Source organism: Pteropus alecto, unplaced genomic scaffold, assembly GCF_000325575.1.
Source record: "Pteropus alecto unplaced genomic scaffold, ASM32557v1 scaffold86, whole genome shotgun sequence".
NCBI lineage: Eukaryota > Metazoa > Chordata > Mammalia > Chiroptera > Pteropodidae > Pteropus > Pteropus alecto.
The window spans coordinates 6,651,243-6,673,565 of NW_006442109.1; the positions used below are offsets into that span (position 1 = coordinate 6,651,243).

At 36.7% G+C, this 22,323-nt stretch overlaps 1 protein-coding gene across 1 annotated transcript in view; it reads left to right on the forward strand.

Moving 5' to 3' along the window:
- The window catches only part of L2HGDH (L-2-hydroxyglutarate dehydrogenase), a 34,132-nt gene that overhangs the window by 9,234 nt on the left and 2,575 nt on the right, over positions 1 to 22,323 (forward strand). Inside the window, exons 5-9 of the mRNA XM_006920206.3 lie at positions 4,647 to 4,809; positions 6,013 to 6,047; positions 12,614 to 12,781; positions 13,705 to 13,862; positions 14,971 to 15,102. Coding sequence (XP_006920268.1) covers positions 4,647 to 4,809; positions 6,013 to 6,047; positions 12,614 to 12,781; positions 13,705 to 13,862; positions 14,971 to 15,102 — 656 coding nt within the window. The remainder of the gene's footprint in view (positions 1 to 4,646; positions 4,810 to 6,012; positions 6,048 to 12,613; positions 12,782 to 13,704; positions 13,863 to 14,970; positions 15,103 to 22,323) is intronic.

The following is a 22,323-nucleotide window of genomic DNA, read 5'->3' on the forward strand; positions in this document are numbered from 1 at the left end:
GAGAAGGTCTGAGACCATATGACATGTTTGGAAAGCACTGAGCTATAGTTGGATCATAAGGTGTGCAGGGAGAAATAAAAGGAGACACTAGAAAGGTAGGATTAGGCCCACATAAAGGGCTTACTATTCATGGTAATAACTTCGAAGTTTAGGTGCAGGAGCCACTGAAAATTTTTGAGGCGAGTGGCTAATATATCCAGTCTGTATTTCAAGAAGATAAGCCTTACACGAGTGTGAAGTGTGGGTTGTAGAGTAGCTTGCTTAAAGCATGCTGTGGGGAAAACAGATCTTCCTTTTATTCATAAAAGAGACATGAATAATATTAGTTACTCTGCGTATCAACTTCCTTTGGTAGCTTTTCAGAAGCTGTCAGTTCAACCCCCAGTTCCACTGACTGGTCCAATGAAAGGCTGTATCTCTTGTTCCCCATCCCCCACTATTTTATTAACAATATACAATAGTTGGACAACAGGTACCTGTCCCAAACAGTATGCTTATCAGAAGCTTGGTTTAGAGAAACACTATTTATGGGAGTTAGCCTGGAGGATATTTAGACCAGTCATTTCTGTACCTCTTTCCAGATCATCAGAGTAGCACACCTACACTACAGTGTTTTGCTTTCCTCTGCCTTCTTCTTGATTCACAATTACTCTCTTTGAAATATTCTTCAGTTTTATGGCATCAGCCTAGGGAGAAGGTCATTGTGTCATTGTGGCATTTACTATAATAATACGGTCGAGGACATAGATTATTCACTGTTATACAACATCTCTCTCTCAGAATCTGGAGGAGAAATTTCTCTCAGACATCAGTTCTAAGAATAATTTTGTTTTTCCTTAGCACAATTAGCTTGTTTTTATCTTATGGACACCGTGAATCATTTGACTGCACTGTCCAGTGTGCCCTGGCTGCAAGGAAGCTCAGAGACCATTTATCAAAAAGACCATTATTTTTGCACTACACTGCAGCGTTAACTTTTATGATATTAGGTGACTATACATGTGTGAGAATTTTGATGTATTATCTTTTATTTTATCTCACTATATCCTCTTTTTCCCCCTATAAGCTGGAATCTAACATAAGGTGAGCAGCATAATGTGGTGGTTGAGAAGTCAGACAGATATAAGTTCAAATCTCACATTTGCCTCTTTAACAGCTATTGACCTTGAGTGGATAATTTTTCTAAGCATCGGACTCCTCATTTGTAAAATAAAGGTTTTTCTGAGAATCAGATGAAATAGCAGTCATAAAGCATCCAGCATATGTTAATCCTTAAGAGGTAGTAGATATTATATGCTTATTTAAGCAATTCTAGTGAATTCACATTGGTTTCATTTGCAGATTTGGGGGTTTTGGGGGGGTTATTTATTAAGGTAATTTGAGATACTTAGATATATATGTTCTTTTCTCCTTGGTTTATATTTGCCTTTTTCCTGATGCTTTACATGTAACTCAGTATTTTATTCTGTTTATTTCCTTTAAGCCATATCAATACCTTTGAAGAATAATGTAGGCTATTTAAAAGCATTGGAGAGATATCTTAGAATATTGTAAAAGTGGGATTGTGAATAACCTAAATAAGAGCTTGTCTTAGTACAGGCTGCTATAACAAACTACGGTAAACTAGGTAGTTTATAAATGACAGAAATTCATTTTTCATAGTTGTGGAAGCTCGAAGTCCAAGATTAAGGTTCTGGCAGCTTCGGTATCTGGTGAGAACCTACTTCCTGGTGTGTAGGCGGCCATCTTCTAGCTGTGTTCTCACATGGCAGAAGGGGTGAGTGAGCTCTCTGGGGTCTCCTAAGAGATTAGGAGGCTGTACATATGTGGGGGCAGGAAGTATGTAGGAAATCTCTGTACCTTCTGTCTAGTTTTGCTGTGAACCTAAAACTGCTATAAAAAGTAAAGTCTACTAAAAAAAAATTAAGAGATTAGAAACGGGTTTAGTTACTTTCCCAAGGATACACAGCTCCTAAAGAATCCCTTACCCCCAAACCTGACTCAGAACTGGTATTTTTTCTGTTCAGTATGAGCAACATTTTCTTCTTTACTATGCGCCACAGACTATGTTAGGCACTGCCTATATGAAGATGAGTAAGACGTGATGGTCAATATGAAGGAAGCTATAGTATAGTGGAAGGTAAAATTTTAATTCAGTGATAAATATTGTTATAGAGTTTAGGAAAGCCTTCTCAGAGGTGAACCCCCACATGAGAGATGAATAAGTAGTATAACATAAAAGAAGTATATCCTGCTTTTCTCTGAGACCTCTACAAAAGTGATCTACTTTATATAATGCCACATTGTAATTAACAAAGCCTATTTAGGTGTGGCAATATATAGTGGAAAATATAGCCTGGTTATTTCGTAAAGATGTCTTGAGTAAATTTTTCTCTTCTCCTCCAACCTCACCACCACTACCAGGAATGGTGGGCAAAATTTCCATAGTACAAGGTTACTTATGTTTCTTCCAGGCCCTCCAGAAAGAAAGAAAAAAGGGCAGCTGTAAAGGGCTTCTTGGACCAGATCCCTTTAAGAAGATTAAGTATTCCCCAGAGAGCATCTTGGAACTTTTTAAACTGCTTCTGTAAACTTTGACTTTGGAGAAAAGCTCTTGACAGCTCTCTTTCTGGGCAAATTGTGACACTTCTGACTTTAGCTATGCTGATCTGTCTTGCCTTTTCTTTAATTGGTCAACCATATGTTCATCTGTTTCTCTGTCCTCGTGACTGACTTCTGACTCTCAGCTTTCTCTGTCCTGCTTTCCTGGTTCTTTTCCAGCCACCTGACCTGCTGTGGCCTCAGATTTCAAGCTCTGACCTGCTAACCTCTACAGTGCATGCCCAGCTCCTGGCTGGCGGCCAGCCTGTCCACCAGCCCCATCCTAGGCCAGGGCATTTGATTGCTTGGTAGCAATGACTTACTTTACCTTCCCCCACCAAACATGTGTAGTGAGGCACACCAGCATGAAGAGAGGCAATGACAAGCCATGAAAGGGAAAGAAAAAAAGAGACCTTTTAGGAAAGGTCTAGAGGGGAAAAAATATCTAATATGTTTAAAAACAGCCCTCAAAAGTTCATTCATTCAGTAAATGTTTAAGTGCCTTCTGTATGTCAGGCATTGTGCTGGGTAATAGGCATATAAGATGAATAAGGAGAATAGTTGAGATTCCAAAAACTATTCATCTGAAGCACTTTTACAGCACGTTTTTATCCCTTTGTTATCATAGTTGTCACATAGTTTTATGCTAGATAAGGAAGTTTTTGTAACTAAACTCTTGGTGTTTTCTTAATTTAGATTCCAAGGTTGTTGTACCCAAAATACTGTTTTTAGGTTGAAGTTGAATTATAGCTATTGACCTGTGAATTTAGGATTGTCAGGCAATAAAAGTCTAGTATAAAATCTTATGTGTATCTACTGTATCAAAACAGAAGAAATGATTCCCTATACTCGGGCACATGCTCTCATATTCTGGAAGCAAGGCTGTCAGGAAAATGATGAAGTTTTCCAAATGTTGCTTTCAGTTTGTGAAAAGAGGCTGTTGGGTATTTGTGGGCCTTTACCCTTAGTGTGAGCTAGCCAGCCATCTGGTAACACTGGTCAGGAGTGGGTGGCAAAGTCAAAGCTTTTAAAGGGTAAGCAGATAAATGTATTGGGGTAGGGATGGGGCACTGAATACAAGAATGAGATGTTTTAAAATAGTATATTGTCAAATATATTATTTTATATTTATATTGTCCAACGATGAGGATGATAGCATTTACGAGTCACACTCAGCTTCTGGCCTTAGTTATCTTGGGAATCAGGCTATTCTCTTAATGGAAATTGGGAAAATTGATATACTCATATACACAATAAGGCAATAGAAAATGCTACTATTACCAAGAATTCTCCCAAATGCAGTCAATATTTGGTATGTGAAATTCTACTCTTATTTTTTTCTTCAGAATCAGGAAAGGCCAATCTACATTCAACATTTATTCCAAAAAAATTAAATAAGTATGGTTGTAGACCATTCAACTGTAGAGCTCGAACAAAAAAAAACAAAACAAAAAACCCCCAGGCTATTAATATCTCATATTACCTGAAGACAAATTTTGAATTAACCATATACAATCTCCCATATTGCAGTCTTGAAAATAGAGTCTGCAGCCAATAAATCAGTGCTCTGCAAACATATGAAAAATTCTGAGTTCTCACTTAGTGTGTTTGACATATGATCCACTACTGGGAAAATCTCAGTGGAGTTTATTTAAAACATAATTGTTTGGTGATACAGAATTTGACTCAGAATCAGATATGAATTAGAATCAGATATGGTGAGGGATGAATAAAACTGAAAAACTCATCATAGCAGCTGGAAGAGCCTGGCAAAGTTAACTCCTTTAAGAAAAGAGATTTTTGTATTTAGCTAATACTATTTCTTATATCTGTTAGACACTTTATATATATTCAAGATCAAATTTAGGCACTGAGCAGAGCAAGCTTTTATTTTTCTTTAAAACTCACATTTTGCCAAGAAGCAATAATGTGTGTTCTCCATCAAAATAAACAATAAAAAAAAATTCAGTGCAAAATAAAATTCATTGAACAACCTGTCTTCAATGATTTTTAATTGTCTTGACTTTTTTATAATCCCATCCCAGGGTCTAATGGCTATTGATTGCCCATATACCGGCATTGTGGACTATCGTCAGGTGGCTTTGTCTTTTGCCCAGGATTTCCAAGAAGCAGGTGGTTCTGTCTTGACCAATTTTGAAGTAAAAGATATTGAAATGGCTGGAGAAAGTCCTTCAAGAAGTAAAGATGGTAAGCCATCCTTGTCTTTTCTTTTGGATACTTGTATTGACTTCCAAACAAACTCGAGACTGTTTTTGGCTGGTAGGAGACACCAGGAGCTAGGTTAGAGTAGGGTGCAGAGCTGGAGGCAGATGCAGAAGTGCCAAGGGTGAGATTGGTTGTGGGAGAACTAGGAATTGCAGTGAGTCTCCTGCTGATAGAACTTGGACTGACTGGACACTTCTGACTGGTGCCGAAACCTGAACTGCCATGGCTGTTTATATAAAATTAGTCCCAAACACTTCTTTATCCTCTAGATTACAGTCAGAATCCCTTGGGGATGCTTCTTAAAAATTCAAACTTTAGCATCATTCAGTCTTACTCAGACTGGGGATAGCATATGACTCAGCCATGCTGAACTAACCCCTTCCCTCACCTCTGACCAGCGCACCCCTCACACCCCCACACTTAAAGTTTGTTTTGTTTTGCTTTGGGGACAATTTTAAAATAATGAATCAATTTGTAAGTTTTGAATTTGCTCTTGGGAAATTTGAAGGAGAAAAAAAGTAGTGCTGTGTTTATTCTTGACAGGTTTTTAAGGATGTCTAGGCCATCTGAGTCATTCTCAATATCCTCCTAAATATTGTTAAATAATTAAGATTGTTATAGCTAGCTAGCATAATCAATCAAATTTATGATACAAGTAGATCATATTCTTCATCTGCTGTACTATGCTTTATAAAAATTTGAGATCCCATGTGTCTGATTGGGAACTAATTTTATAAATAGTTTATTATTGGAAATTTTTGTGTTGTGATAACTCTTGCTTCTCTCCACAACCTAGAATCTGCAAGGTCTCAGGTAGCCAACACTTAGATAAGTGTCATAGCATTTAGTCCTGTGGGAAAATACATACTTATTTATCATTATAGCATGGTGTTTGGGTTTGCAGTTCAGAGAAGAGTTGGGACTGCTTATGTTGAAGCTGAGGTAGAGAAAGATAAGTATAGATTAAACGAATTCATATAAAATAATTGAAAAAACATGCCAGAGTTTTGTATATTGTCAAATATGAACTAGTTTAATCTTATTACTTGGTAAAAAGCATGAAATGTGGGAAACAATCATGGTTATTACAAAAGGAAATTGTTTAAATTTGTTACTAGTATATTTCAAATAATGTAGGCCGCCTTTTGCTAAAAATAAATCTTTCACTAATTCCTTTTTTTTCAGGAATGAAATATCCAATTGTTATAAGGAATACAAAGGTAAAGATTTCTTAAGCAAAACTGCTTTCATCTATTTTATCTACTTTCATTCTGTCTCCTTCCTTAAAAAGTTGACTTAACCACAGTGCTGCATTTTATGTCACTGAATGAAATTTATCTAATGTAAAGTTATTCTGAGGGAAATTCTTTGAGTGCAATGCAACAACTTTTATTCTAAGAAGAGTTTCAGCTTGGAAATGTATTCACATAGTGATTGCTGGTAAGGAATAGGATTATGAGCACTTGGAGTATTTAATTTTAAGGCAAAACTGATAGATACTTTATTGTTTTACCCACTTATCTACATTAACTTATTAACTCTCTGCTAATTAGAAGACTTGGAGAGGGCAGATTGTACAGAGGGAGACGGACTAATTTCTTCCATCTTCACATAGGCTGAAACAAGAACTTTTGAATGGCATAGAAGTATTGCATTCAGTGTGTGTTCACTGAATGGTCAGAGTCCAGTCAGGAAAGCAGAGTCATTAATGAGTATAGTAGGATTTATTATAGGAATTAGACTTTCTGTAATTTTGAAAGGATCTGGGGGAGCAAAGGTTCAGAAGGGGAGTTGGTAGATCAGAGGTGTATCTGAGAAGCCAAGTGTGTCAAGCTGCTGAAGTAGAACTGCAAATGCAAAGCTCATGAGGAGATCTGGGGGATCCCTTGCCTCTGTGTCTACACTTAAGTAGTGGGCTAGGGCAGCAGTTGGTCAGTCTGATCAGTAATTGGGAGGATTTAGAGCTATATTCACTTGGCAGTAGGTATTTGTCACCACCTTGGACTAGAATGACCTTCAGAGAATAATGGCTGCTGCTTTACTTCTGCCTACCAAATCATGTGCAAGCAATTTACGTTTTGGTCAACTTTAAGTTGGAACCATACAGGGTAGGAGATTCTGTCAAGCATAGTTCCTGGCTTTACCAAACTGACACAGTGTAAACCCCTCCAGTCCATCCCTTTTTAATTTGGCATCCATTCATACCCCCTTAAACCACATTTAACTTCTAAATAAAGACAATAGTAAAATTATGCTTCCACCTATAAGGTACAGCTATCTTTCATACAGCTGAAGACATGCTTACTCTCTAAAAAATATATGGAGTATACTTTATCCATCTTTGGGTGATATTCATTTCTTTTTCTAGCTGAGTCAAACTCCTGAGAGAGGGGAGGAGGCATCTGAAAAAATGCAAAGGAAAGGGCTTGCAGAAATGACCGACTCAGCTGGTTAAAGTCCATTCCTGACTGCCCTCTCTCCCCCTCCAGGACTCTACAACTAACATGTTTTCCCATAGCTACCTCCCCCACCTCAAGGACTCTCCAACTCACATCTGTTGATTCATAGCTTGCTATCCAACTAATGTTCTTATCTCTGTAACTGTGTAGGAAAACTACTTTTACAAGACTGTGTAAAACTGGTTGTTATATTACAATTAGCGCTCAGCCTTTGGATACAAATCCGCTGAGAAAGAGATGGCATCAGTAAGTGCTACTTTTTACTTATAGCCTCAGTGTCCCTTCTCTCTCAGAATCTCATAACAGTATTGATAATGCCAAGGTCACAGGTTCTAGAAGGCAAAATGACCTGTAAATAGGTAAGACCAATGGCCTAAAAATTCCTCCCCTCTTACAGCCCCCCACCCAAAGCTCCCCCTCCTATCCTGAGTCATGAGGCACATGTGAAACCTCAAACAAAGGAATCACACGCCCCTTGCATGGATACTGCAGAGGTATATAAACTGTAATAAATCTAACCAAAGCGAACTCCGCAAGCCAATAAATTCTCCTTCCTCTAACAAAGTTGTCTGAACATCCAGTTTCCTCTGTCGGGTGTCGCTTCCTTCAATACTCCCTTTTTGAGACCTATAACTTCAATACTGAGATAAAAGTTAACCACTATTTAAGTGTATTATATTATATCAGTAATTTTCAACTGGGGATAATTTTGCCCCCCAGAAGACATTTGGCAATGTCTGGAGACATTTTGTGTTCTCATAGCTGGTAGAAGAGGGCAATGCTACTGGCATTTAGTAGGTAGAGGCCAAGGATGCTGCTAAACATCCTGCAGTGTAAGGGACAGGCAAAGAGATATGTGGCCCCAAACATCAAAATTTCAAAGTTGAGAAACTCTGGGTTAGATAATGGGGAAATGACAAAGATAGGTATATTCATCTTCTCAAGCTACCATAACAGAATACCACGGACAGGGTAGCCTGATCAACAGAATTTATTTTTTTTCATTCTTGGAGGCTAGAAGTCTAAGATGAAGGTGCCATCAGGATTGTGTCTGGTGAGAGCTCTCTTGGCTTGTAGATGTCTCTTCGCTGTGTCCTGCCTTCTCACTGTGTTCTCACATGGTCTCTTCTCTGTGTGTGCACATGTGCAGATAGAGCACACGAGCATGCAAGCACAAGTAATCTTTGGTGTCTCTTTCTCTTATAAGAATACCAGTCTTATCAGATTAGGGCTTTACTCTTGTGACCTCATTTAACCTTGATTATCTCCCTAAATGCTCTTTCTCCAAATATAGTCACATTGGAAGTTAAGGCTTTAACATATGAATTTTTGGGGGGAGAAGGGTGGGTAGAGGACACAATTCAGTTTATAACTATGAGGAATAAGAGATGAGTATAATTATAGATAAATATATTTATTTCAAAGTAAGGAAGAAATACTCATAACTACTACATTCCTTATTTATATCACCAATCATGTGGTCTTAGCTGATATTATAATTCCTTTCTTTTACTATTCATTCCATAGTCCCTTTGCCATTGGCAAGCATCTCAGCTGGTCTTGGTTCCTAGTTTGGTGGGTTAACTCATACTTTCATTCCTGAAGTGTCTATGCCATTAGCAGCCCTCCCTGTTGTGTGTTATAGTGGTTTCCATTGACCTTTATAACAACGCATGGGGATACTAAGAGATACCAGGAGACTGATATTCCATACATACTCTTTATCATCCCCAAGTTCTCTGGGTGGTAGCACATCTATTTCTTCTTGAGAGTCAAGATCAGCTACCCCGTTCAGTGCAGTTATCCTCTCTGCCTGTTGATCCACTGGCATGAGGAACCCAAAGTGGCCAGTTGTAGCTGTATCAATTTCTTTCATAATGGAACCATTGTTTATTTTCTAATGGAAGTATTTCTGTTTTGGGAACTAAGACTTCTAAACCATTAGAGCCCAAAGTTGTAGAGATAGGAAGCAGAAATTTGGATTAAGAGCAGGGACTAGTGGATCATTGTAAGGAGCCACTCCTGTTTCTACCTCTTGATTTCCAGACCTGTGAATCCTGGCTATGGGAGAAACAATACCATATAGTAGTCACTGATTTAGAACATATGCACCATCCTGGAAGACATTGCCCCAGCCTTGCAAGGTGTTGCCAGCCAGCTAGTGCTGTTATTGAATGTTCTAAAGCCCTTTCCACTTTGTCACCCAACAGCTTCAGGGTGATGAGGAAAACAATAAAATCAGTAAATTCCCCAAGCATGAGCCTGTTGTTATACTTCATTTACTGTAAAATAAGCTCACTGATCAGAAGTAATGCTTGTGAGTAAAATGCCATCATGTTAAATAAGGCATCCTATAAATTCACAGATGATGGTTTCTGTAGAAGCATTGTGGGCAGGGAAGACAAATCTATATCCAGAACAAATATCTGTTCCAGTGAGGACTAAGTGCTGCCTGTTTTTTTGATTGAAGTGATCCAGGGTCTATATCAGTGGCTCTATAGCTCTCTGCTGTTGGCAGATTGAACATTCAGCAGTGGCTGTAGACACATTAGCCTTGGTGAGTAAGTCCATGTCACTGAGCCCATGCATCACCTCCATCCTTGCTGCCATAACCATTTAGTTTGTGAAGCCATTGGGCAAGGACAAGAGAAAGAGGCTAACCAAAATCCGCAGAGTAAGTCATCTTGTCTACTGATTATTAAATTCTTCCTCTGCTGTGGTTACTCTTCGGTGAGCATTCATATGCAACTCAAATTATCTTTACCCCTGAGCCTGTTTGGAGAGGTCCATTCACATACCTTTTCTCCAGAACTCCTTTTCCTGACGTCCGGCCAAACCACTAGTTATTGCTTATGAAGCAGTGTAGATCCTTCTAGCCATCTCTCCTTCTAGGTAAGATAAACAACCAGGTATGGTGTTCAAAGTTCTGCCCACGGGGAGGTTGTCCCTTTACCACAGTCCTTTAGGGCCACTTCCAAGTGGGGCTCTGGTGCTATTGCTGTTCACATTCAATGGTGCCAGAATGTTGTGCAGAATCATTTGGGAACCAGGCCTCTATTTTTTCTTCCTTGGTAAACTGATCATGGAGAACTTCCCATGGAGAGTCAGGGGCAAGATGAGAGTGCAGAGGTAATTTAACAAGAATAGGCGTGATGGGAATTTGAGTCACTTACCTCTGCAACTTATTTATGTCAGCAGGACTTGTACAACACTGATCTTGTATATTCTACTTCCTCTTGATGACACACCCAATTTTATGGCTTGGTGAGTCAGACAATACCCTGTTAATAATAGGTAGTTCACATGGTAACTTGGTGACCTGTGGTCAAGTGTTGAGTCAAAGCCAGAAGCACTTTCTCAGAAGGAGGATAATTATCTGCAGAGGGTGCTGTAACTTTCCTCTAAAATCCTAAAGTTCTGTGCTCTGATTTGCCTACAGGGGACTACCAAAGTCTCCATAAAACATCACTATCTGCCACAGACACTTTGTTACCGTCAGATCTGCTGGGTCATGTGGCCCAAGTGTCAGAGTAACCAAGATCTCCATTTAAAACAGAATTAAAAGTCTGTTTTTGCCCCCATCTTCACCCAAGGGACATTTTTACTAGTGTATGGCATCGTGTGATGGAAGATATGCAAGGGCCTATGGGATACCAGTGGATATATATTTCACCCACAGTTACGTAGTTGTTGCCTTATATTTTGGCACTTTCCTTTAGTATAGTTAAATAATATAATTAAAAAGTTTGAGTCAACTTACCAAGTTGAACATCTATACTTTTATGAGGTTAAAAGAAAGGGATTTTAAAAGTAAACTTTTTGGGAGAGGATTTGCAAACTAAAGATGTATAGATTGCATATGGGGGGAAAGTCTTTTTCACTTATGAAATAGCAAAAAAGATGCATAGTTGAGTTTTTAAAAGAAATATATGTTCGAACAAATGCATCATTCAATGTTTACCTTTATTTCCATTTTGGATGTGAAATTAATGTGTTACTTAATTTAATTATTATTTCATATATAGCATAAAATTATCTCAGAGACCTAAGATAGTTGTTAATCATTTCTTTCTTTGGAAATGTTCCTTGAGTTTTTAAAAGGGAACTTCTAGGCTATTTACATGCTGAACCATTCTACAAATTCTCTTATCTTTACATTTATCATAGAGCTTATCTACATTTTATGTTCTAAGAAAAAAAGAATTGCTGACCTTTCAAAGTAGGAACGAATAGATTTATATCACATAAAAATACTTCTCATACTTTGGTATATAACTCTAGATGAACAGGAAAGATATTTAGAAGAAGGTATTTTTTTGTTGTTGACATAGCCCTTTAACTTCAAGAGTCTTAAACTATCATGGTTTAGTCTAGCTAATTTGAACTCAACTACGAAGTTTCATCTGATTTTTGTCAGAAACGTGACTTGTATAACTCTTGAAAGGAGGCTTACCTTGTAGCTAGGCAAAAATAGGATGCATGCAGAAATAGAATAAGGCTGAATCAATAATGGCTGGAAAGAAAGAATGTTGAGACAGATGAGAATGCTAAGTCCTCAGAAACAGGTCATTTAGGGAGGAAATCTTAAGAACAAGAAATTACCTGGAGCGAGGAGATGCTAGTTGTTCACTCTGTGAGAAGTAGAGATGGGAATTGGAGTTTGGTAGATGATAATTACGAAATAAAATTTATGGGAAAATGCAACAGCCCAAGATTGGCGGTCTCCTAGATGTTAAAGCAAACCTTGACTGTAGTGTGTGTTCTCAGTAAATGTGGATTGAATGAATGAGGTTTTGAAAATAACCTCACTTTGTAAAGTAGATATTGATCAGGAAGGAGGAATTGGTTGTTGGTGGGTTAAGGCTGGAGTGTGAAGCAACCTGAGAATAATAGTATAATTATTCACAGATAAGACAGGAGAAGCTGTCTGAAATACAAAGAGGCCAAATTGGGGCCATCTAAATGCAGTTTGCTTCTTCAGGCAACAAATAATTAAGTTCCATGCTAGTAAATGTGTATGTGTATGTATGTGTGCATTTTGTTAATTATCTGCACTAGGTCAACCATTGTATCTCTAATTTATAGTACAAAATTTAAGGTGACATCCTCTTGTATGCCACTACTCTAAGTTTCTAGCTGCCACCTAAATGCTGAAGAATTTATTTTGCTGATACTTGTATTTAATTTTCTGTTTTAAAAGGAATAAAAACAAAAAAAAAATCTATTTCTATACCCTTATTATCTTTTCTATCATCTGTTTTTCTATTCTTGATTTATTCTTCTCCTCTCTGCTTCTTACAAATCACTATTCATTTCTTTTGCACTAGGGAGAGGAAGTTCAATGTCAATATGTTGTGACATGTGCAGGACTTTACTCAGACCGTATTTCTGAGTTGAGTGGCTGCAATCCCAATCCTCAAATTGTACCTTTCCGGGGAGATTACCTGCTCTTGAAGCCAGAAAAATGTTATCTTGTAAAAGGAAATATTTATCCGGTAGGTAATGATGCTCCTGCCTTCTCACCCTTCTCAAGATGACTATTGGCAAAAAGTGAATGAAACAACTTTTATCTGGTTCAGAAGTAAGCAGTTTTTTGAAGGGCTTTTTGTGTAAGCATTTCACCTGTTTCTCTTATGTCATATCCCTAAATCTTTATTCTGATATCATAATCATTAAATTATACTTAATTGCCCATAAGTACATGTCTCCAGAAAACACTAGTTTACTTTGGGAAGGGCTATCAAAAGAGAACCCGATTGATTCTTCTTCCTCTCTGGTGGAAGGAGCACTCATAAGGGAACTTTTCCTTTTAGCATACCCAGATACCCAACCCTCTTTTTCAGTTCACTAACTATAGGTTCAGAAAAGGGATGTGGCCACTCTATAGTTTCATGGTATAGACAACAGAGCCCTTTAAATGAAGAGTTCCTTCTGTCTGGAACTACTAGGTTGAAATTACTAGTATTTAGCTACTTACTGTTTTTGACCTTGCCAAAACATCCATTTCATCTGCTTCAACCTAATACACTCCAATTTTAAAAAACCTGTGCTATAAATGTGTGTTTTTCTGGTAGCTCTGATTTTACTTGCCAGCCACATATATCCCTAGTTGGGAGGCAGAGGGTTTGGGGGGAGGGCAGGGCAGGGAATAACCTGAAGTAGGACAGTTCTTTTATCTTTACCCAGGAAGAGGAATAGATGGGACAGTGTATATTAGTACCAGTAGTATCAGTGTTTCCTGCTTGGCATTTCTAGGCAGAAGCATGTAAGTAGAAAAGTATATCTGAGTACAGGTCAAAGTAATGAAAATTAAATGCATGGGAAGAAAGTGATTTATATTTCCAGTTTAATGTTTGAGCACATACTAAAATGCAGTATGAAATGGGGCTAACAACTCTTCACTGTGTTAATTCCGTAGGTCCCAGATAGCCGGTTTCCTTTCCTAGGAGTTCACTTTACACCAAGGATGGATGGCAGTATTTGGCTAGGGCCTAATGCAGTTCTTGCCTTTAAACGAGAGGGCTACAAACCCTTTGACTTCAGTGCCAGAGATATTGTGGATATAATTACCAAGAGGTAACTTTATTTATTTAAAAAAAATGATTTTATGTGCTTATATTTTTAATGTGGGAAATTTTGTCTTTCTTGATATTCTGTTTATTGGGTAAATCTTCGTATTTGTGATTGATATATTGATTTTTTAATTAGTCCAAATTAAGAGCTTTGTGGAATAAGCATAATGTTTTAACTACTTCAAGAAAATCTTGATAATTCAGGGTTATGTCTTGGTTTAAAAGAACAAGACTAAGAACTAGTCACACATCTGACAATCTAAATCTTGTTTTGCTAAACTTCTAGTTGAGTTTAAAAAAAAAATAAAGAAATTTCTCTTAAAATCAGTAGATGACTCACTCTGATAAGATCATTTCAAACCAGTTACTATCATTTTGAAAACCACTGGAGAAATTTCTGATAGCCAAAGTTATTTCCTTTTGTGGAAAGCTAACAATAATATTGTGTTGATCTGGTACGTAGATTCTTTTATTATTGTAAGAACTCAATGAGGTATTTTTGGGGGTCCTTTTAGCAGTGTTGCTTGCTCTCCAGCGGGTTTCATATCAAAATTACTAGAAAGTTTTTTAAACTGTACTTGAGTTTTGCCTTCCACAGATTCTGAAGCAGGAGGTTTAAGATGGGGCTTCCCAGCATGTGTGCTTGGAAAAAAATAAATATATATACATAGGCTCTTCAGTCCCACATGAGGATCACTACTAGGGTATTTTACCTCTGGCTGAGAGAAGAAAAGTAGGGTAAATGCCTCAATTCTTTAATGCCCCGATTTCAAGATCTGCTAATGCCTTTTAAGTGTGTTTTGAAAGCATGAAACATTTGTATTAGAAAGCCTTGCTGTTGGCAGGCTTTATAGAATCCTAGTTTGAAACCAGTGTTCCCTGGGAATTTGAGTTTGAAAGGTTTTTACCTTTGGAGTTTGGAAGGTATTCATTTGGTGAAGTTTCCTTCTTTTATTGGCCAAAAGTTGATTTTCTTTTAATATGTGGTTTTTCTGACTTTGACTAGATTTTTGTGATGCCTCCCCCCATCTAAATCTAATAGTTGTAAAGGCGTTTTATAGTAATAAAAAATTCCTTTTTTCTCATAAAGATTTTATTTTCTTTGCTTTCAGTGGCTTGATTAAACTGGCGTTCCAGAATTTCTCCTATGGAGTCAGTGAAATGTATAAAGCCTGTTTTCTCAGTGCAACAGTGAAGCACCTTCAAAAGTTTATTCCTGAGATTACTATCAGCGATATACTTAGGTAAAGAAAAACCATAGGATTGTACATACAATCATGACCTGGGTGAACTTTTGAGGAGGTGATTCGTAAGCATACTTTCAGACAGTTGTGTTCACTGAATCTTTGTGTGCTCTCTCCCAACAAGTTGTTGAGTTCCCTTTGCAGTGCCTATATTGGCCCTTGCTGCATCATGGCCCTTAGTGCTTGAACTAGGTCCATTTATAATTATCTAGACTACCTTATAGCATTAAACTGAAATCTTCATTGCAGCTGTATTGTGATTCCGCCTTCGCCATTGTGCCTAGCTATCACTTGTGATAAAAACATCTTGCTTGAAATTTTTAAAATCCCCCTGGCCTCTGCCTCTTGTGATTCCAAAGCCTTTTATCTTTAATTCAGTTAAGATCAATGATCACCATGTTAACTAGTTAGGTAATAAACACATTAAAACATCTATTTTGATTGATTCTTAAAACTTTTTAGAAACACACTCCTATACCTAGCATCTTAGCTTATTTCTTCTCTACTGGTTTTTTTTTTTTTTTTTTCTTTCTTGGGTCCTACTCCACTCAGGGACTTTATTTGCAGGACAGAAGTGGGAAGTAGTGTGGTAACCATCAGTCTGAGTCCTTGTTATGTGGGTAACAAGGAAATGAGGCAAAGGAAGGATTACTTAAAATGCTTTTTTTTTTTCTTAAAGATAAAAGGCTTTCTGGACTTGATCTGTAAATTGTCCTAAATACTACCCACACTATTTCCTTTTCTCTTTGGTGATATTTTTAGGGTGTTCACCTTTTTCCCTGAACTAGCCATTCGTTAGGCCTAATCAACAGCGTACTTTGAAGTACCCCTCCTTTATGAATCCATCCCCTGAATTTCTAGACAGCTAAGTGTCTGTTGTCTCAGTAACAGCTGCTGAACTTACCTGGTGTAAAATGTCAGCAGCTTGACTCTGTATCTGGGAAGAGAGCAATAATCATGTCAGCTGTCTCCCTGAGGGGAGCATCCTGGTCTAAATCTGACTCGAATGTATCATTCTTAGACCAGCCTCTTTGAATCCTTAGAAGAACTGTTAAAACCCAGGTAATGTTTTTGCTCTTATCTTTTTCGCCCCTCTACTTACCTTCTGAAATAGAAGGGATAAAAATATCTAGGTTTTATTTTCTTTCACTCACCTGTAAATAAAGGCTTTTATGTTTTCAGTGGTCCACTTTAGCAACTTGCAATGTTTTATATTTGAAAATAGGTTGGTCAAATCTGGTGTCTGTCACTGCTACTAGTATTCCTTGGAAAACACAATAGGTGGGGATAGTGAATTCTGTGTTTAAACAGTTGCAGTGAATTCACTACGCATATTTAATTACCACCCTTTCATAGAAGCCTGAGGAAAACTTTTTATACCAGTGAATTTCATATGGTAGAACTGGACTTGGGGCTTGTGGATTTTGGTGAACACTCCTCTGTGGGTATAAGGGTGTGAATTTCAGTTACCAGTTTCAGTGGCAAGTAGTAGAGGATGGAATACAGCACTGTAGGCAGGTGCATTTAGGGACAAATTCAGTCCAATCACAGATGAGTTTCTCTTTGGAGACAGAGAAGCTGTACATATTTAGCAATTTACTCCTTCCCTTTTACTCCATTTCTGTAGCTATCGTATGCAGGAAATTATCAGTAACAAAAAGGAAGTTATAGAAGATATGTTTGATATCATTTATATAAGTTTACACAATATCATATATTATTTATGGATCACACATGTAATGTGAAAATAAAAACAAGTACAGTGGTAAACATCTAATTCAGGAGATAGTTACTTCAGGGGAGAAAAGGGAGTGGGATTCAGAGAGTTCCACAGGGGGCTATTATTTCTTAATAGCTTTATTTCTTAAGCTGTTTCATAAAAAAATAGGTGTTGATTATGTTATTGTAACATGCCTGACATATTAAATAATAATAACAACAAAGATCGATAGACTTTCCTACATTTTGAAGTCCAAGTCTTGCCTATCTTGCACTATAGTAAAATCATCAATCCCTATCATTAGTATTGAGGCAGAAGCAAATTAAGCAGTTCTAGATAGTGAAAGGGAACCGAAGCAGTACTTTTAGTGAATTATTTAGCTCAGGCTGGTGTCCTTAAATTGCAATAACCACCAAAGGGCATCTGGCTTGACTTCTCATTGCCTAGCCAGAACATCTTGGGCAATAACTTACTGGTGAACATTGGAATATAAAGTTATAATCTGTCAAATATATTCATTAGGTGTACAAACTTCTCATTGTAACATCATGACCTCTAAGGTTCTTAATTTTAGCTCCAAAGTCCTTAAATTTATTCTGTGATTAATTTTGACATGGTCATCTAACAGCAGTTTCTATTTGTTAAGCATTGTAAGGATGTAAAAGACAAAGATGTATATGCCAAGATCCCCTTTATTCCCCACCCTTCACTTTGAAAATTTCTTCTTTGGGGAATTTCTTATTTAGGCAAGATGTTTTTATCATGAGTGATAGCTCTAAAGATCATACTGTGTCATTGTGAAATGCAAAGGTGAAAGCCAAATATGCTTGCAGTAAAGGTGATATAGATCAGGGTTTGTCAGTCTTGGCACTGTTAACATTTCGGGGCAAATAATTCTTTGTTGTGGGAAACTGTCCAGTTCATTGTCGGAGGTTTAGCAGCATCGCTGGCCTCTATCAACTTGATGCCAGCAGTCACGACAACCAAAAATGTCTCCAGACATTTCTAAATGTCCTCTAGGGGGCAAAATCTACTGTTGTTGAGAACCACTAGTCTAGAGAATTTGGTAACCCTCACACTACAAAATACTAAGAAAGTATGGAGAAAAATATAATAAAAATCTTTTGAACTACATATAGCTGAGAATGCAAAAAAGTAAGGGGCCATCTCAGGAGCAAAAACAAAGAGGAAATTGAAAACCTGAGTACTAAAAGGACTTGGTTCTGATGCTGTCCAGGAGGAGTAGAGAGGATTTGCTAGTTTTGATATAAATATGTGAGTTTTAGTTTTAATTGATATTATGTGATTTTCATACAGTAAAACAATACAGATCTTAAGTACTCAGTGAATTTTGACAATTGTATAGACTCATGTATCTACCACACAAAACAAGATATAAAACATTAGGGACTTATATTTTAATTTCCACTCAACTACTAGAAAAAAGGCCTTGGGTCTATAAAAGTTGAAACTGAGACCCCAGTGTAAAGCCAGGGACCCTTGAAGGGCTACACCCTCAGTGAAAAGGAAGTCTAGGAAAACAATTCCCCTTGGCACCAGAAAGTGTTAAAGAATTTTGTCTGTCCTGGTCTTGAGGGAAGTGGGGAGTGTGAGGTAGATGGAATCTCCTGAAAATCTAGAGCCCTGGGCCTGTCCTCACAAGTGCTTGGGATTTGAATTTATAACACCCAGCTTAATCTAGGAATCTTAGCTGAGAAATTAGTTTTAAAAGTAGGTCCGATTTATTTGGATCCTGCTTCAAACTAACATTTCTCCCTCTCCCTCCTTCTCTCACATTAAATAGATTAGGGAGAGAGAGAGTGCAAATCAGGATAATTTCACCACAGACTGAATATTGTTGGTACTAAGCAATTATTCATTTTGCATTATTATTATTTTTAAGAATCCTTTTAAAAGAAATATACATTGATGTGAAATGATGTGCCACCTGGGATTTGCTTTAAAATAATCCAGTGGAGAGAGGTGGACAGCGAGTGGGTATATAGCTGTAACAAGATTGGCTGTGTATTGATTATTATTGGAATTGGATAATACGTACTTGGGATTTTATTATACTGTTCATTTTATGCTTGTACATGTTTAAAAATTTCATTAAAAAAAAAAAAAGTGTTCCCAGGATAGCAATGAACCTGGAATACCTGATAGGAGCAAATGTAAAACCTCTGTGAAGGGACAAAACCTCAACCCAACTCCCATAGCATTCCCTGCTGGACAGAAATTTACCATCAAAAGTTGCAAAGCATCATAAGTGAGACTAAGCGGATAGAATAAATACCAGAATTAGATCCCTCACATCTTTGGGCGATAGTAATTTTAGGAACCATAAAGTGAATATGCTCCAGTGAATTAAAAACAAAAAGAATGGAAAACATGAAAAAGAATAAGACCAAAAAACAAAACAAACCAAAAACAACCACTAGGCACATTTGGAAACAAACTAATTAGAATTTCTAGAAATGAAAAATATAGTTCTTATCTTAAATTTTAAAACTCAAATAACTAAGTTAGACAGCTGGTTAAATCTTAAAAGAAAATTAATAAATTGAAAGTTAAATCTGAAGAATGCAGAAAACAATATTGCAAAATAAATACATCATGTGGAAATTAAAAGATGTGGAGAAGAAAATGAGAAGATTCTAGCCTGTATGACATAGGTGTTCCAGAGAAATTGAGAAGAGGCAATAGTATGAAGAGGTGTATTTGAGAATTTTCTAGAATTTACAAAAAATACATAAAATTCAGGATACACAATGAATCCCACCTGAATAAATAAAACTGAACACAAAAATGGAAACGATTATTTGCCTTCCAAATCAGGTGAAGGAGGAAAAAAATATAGAAAACACAGTAAGGAAGAAAGGAGGTGGGAAAACTCCAGAATAATCAGGTTAAATAGCATACAATAAAATGGTAGAAATCAAACATACCAATAATTACAATAAATGTAGATGTCCTTAATAGTTAAGGTGGAGATTGTCAGGTCAGATTTTAAAAATTCCATCTATGTGCTAGACAAATGCTTATTAGAAGAAAGATGAGTACTGGGTTTATTTCAAATGAAATACATCATAAGGCAAAATTATTATTAGAGATAAAGAAAGTCATCCTAAATTTGATGCATGTAACATGAAATACAGAGAACAAAAACTAACATATCTACAAGCAGAAATCAATAAATCCACAATTGTGGTGGGTGATTCTAAGACATGTCTATTGATAGAAGAGATCAAGCAAATAAAATATAGGAAATTTGAATAATACTTGATTGAATGGATTTCTAGAACTCCCCCACTCCCATTACAGAATATTTGTGTTATTCAAGACCTCAAAAAACATTTACAAAGGCTGAAAATGTCCTAAGCCCTAAACCACATTTCTCTTGTCACAATCTAGTTAGGTTGAAGATTAGTAGCCAAAATACCCTTCCTTCATGTTTAGAAATTAACATGGAACTGTTTACTTTCCCCCATACCACCATTCTAAATTTAAATATGCTCATGTGAACTTCTACTTTTAGCTTATTTGGAACTGGCCAAAGATGTCAGGTGTACCCTGTCATAGATGTTTTCTAGCCCACCGGATAATGCCTGTCACAGAACAATAAAACAGTAAATACAGTGCTTCTCAGATGACTGAGTGCTATGAGTTATATATTTACCTATTTTGTCTGGACATATTTAAGGGTCTAGGATGTACATTCCCATTAAAATTAGCTACAAATATAGTAAAATACATGGCTACAAATAGTGCTAAACCATTAAATGTTTGTTTTTTCATCTATTAAAATAGAATTTTTAAAAATTAGAAGTCAAAAAATTAAAAGTTTCTGACCTTATTGAATACTTCCTATATACAAGATACAAATCTAGAAATAGGAGTGAAGAAGAGGTGGTGTACAAGGTGCTGTCCTTACCCTTAAGACATTTATGGTTTATCTTAACTGAAATTTCAGATTATGATTCTCATTTCAAGCTGAGGTATTCTGAGGGGGAATGCCTATATGTAATCATACAAAGAAAACCCCTGAAGCTGCATTAGGTACTGAAGAGAGAACATGAGGAACTTGATAGTTTAAAGATTTCATGTTAAATAGTTACTTTAGTTTGAACTAAAATGAGATCCTTAGAAAAACTTAATATTGTATATCGTTTTTTATAGTTTAAATTACAGGTCTTGAACACTTAGGCAGGAATATAGGGAACTTGAGAATATAATTGGTGTTTGTAAGCAAAATAAGTAGACACATTTTTAACTGTAGTTAATTAGTATTAACTTTATTTATTTAGAAGGAGTAAAGGGAATGTACTAACTAAACCTCTATAGAAAGGAAAGTTTTACTCTGAACACTCACCATCAGTGGCTGGTTATGCCACTGTGTGTCCCCTACATGTTGGCTTTCTGCCAGATAAAAAGAGAGAGACAAGAAACTCATAAAAGAAACTCTCAACAGAAGCAGCAGCATTGTCCAAGAAAAGGGGAGAAATGCTGCTTTGATGAGTTGTGAAAAACCAGAAATATAAAATGTATGACATAGGCCACATGCTGGCTGACACACTGATATGTATCCTTACCCGAAGAAATTTTAGTTTTGGTCTTATTCTATTTTATGTTCTAAGTGTTATATCTGATCCTTAATTGGAAATCCTTACAGCTCAAAAATCTCTTGCCCAGATTTCCTGCAAGTTTCTGTAGAGCAGGTACTTACTTTTATTATAGAACCTTTCACCCTTGTTGTAATCTTTATTTATCTTTCTACAAATGAAGCATCTCGCTGTGTAACTTCAGGCAAGTCGCTTAATGACTCTGTGTTTCTTTGCTGTTAAATATAAATTCTTAGAGTTGTTGTGAGGATTCAATGAGAGAATTCCTAGCACAGAGTAAGCACTTGGTAAGTAATAGCTATTATTATCATTATCTCTCCTCTGCCAGGCTGAGGTCTTAGAGGGCAGTGCTCTTGTATTGTTCTTCATATCTTCCTCAAGTACTTATCTGCATTGGTCCAATGCAGAATCAATAAAAGTGTTTAATATTGTTGCCTGATTTCTTGAGTCTTGGCAGTGGGTATGAGGCAGCTGTTTTCAAACTGGGTTTTCTGGAATAGTTTCAATGAAGGTGCGTTTGGATTTCAAAAATATTTTGTTCACGTTTCATCAGTGAATTTTTAAACTATCTTAAAAACAAACAAAAAAATCTAATTTGTAAACTCAAGTGTTATAAAACAGAACTTTTAGTAGTAAAGGCTCTTACTGTATTAATATGCTACCAAGTTCATTTTTGTGCTTTTCCTGTCATCTCTGTTTTTAATTGAAAGTTATCCTGATATTGAAGGCTAAACCATTAAAAATAAAAACAAACTACAAAAAGGACTCGCTGCCATTTGAAAACATTTTTCTCCATAAATTTTAATAGTGTACAAAATACACACACAAAATAGAATTCTGTACCAGATATAGGAATGCAACTGACATGCATATCTCTTG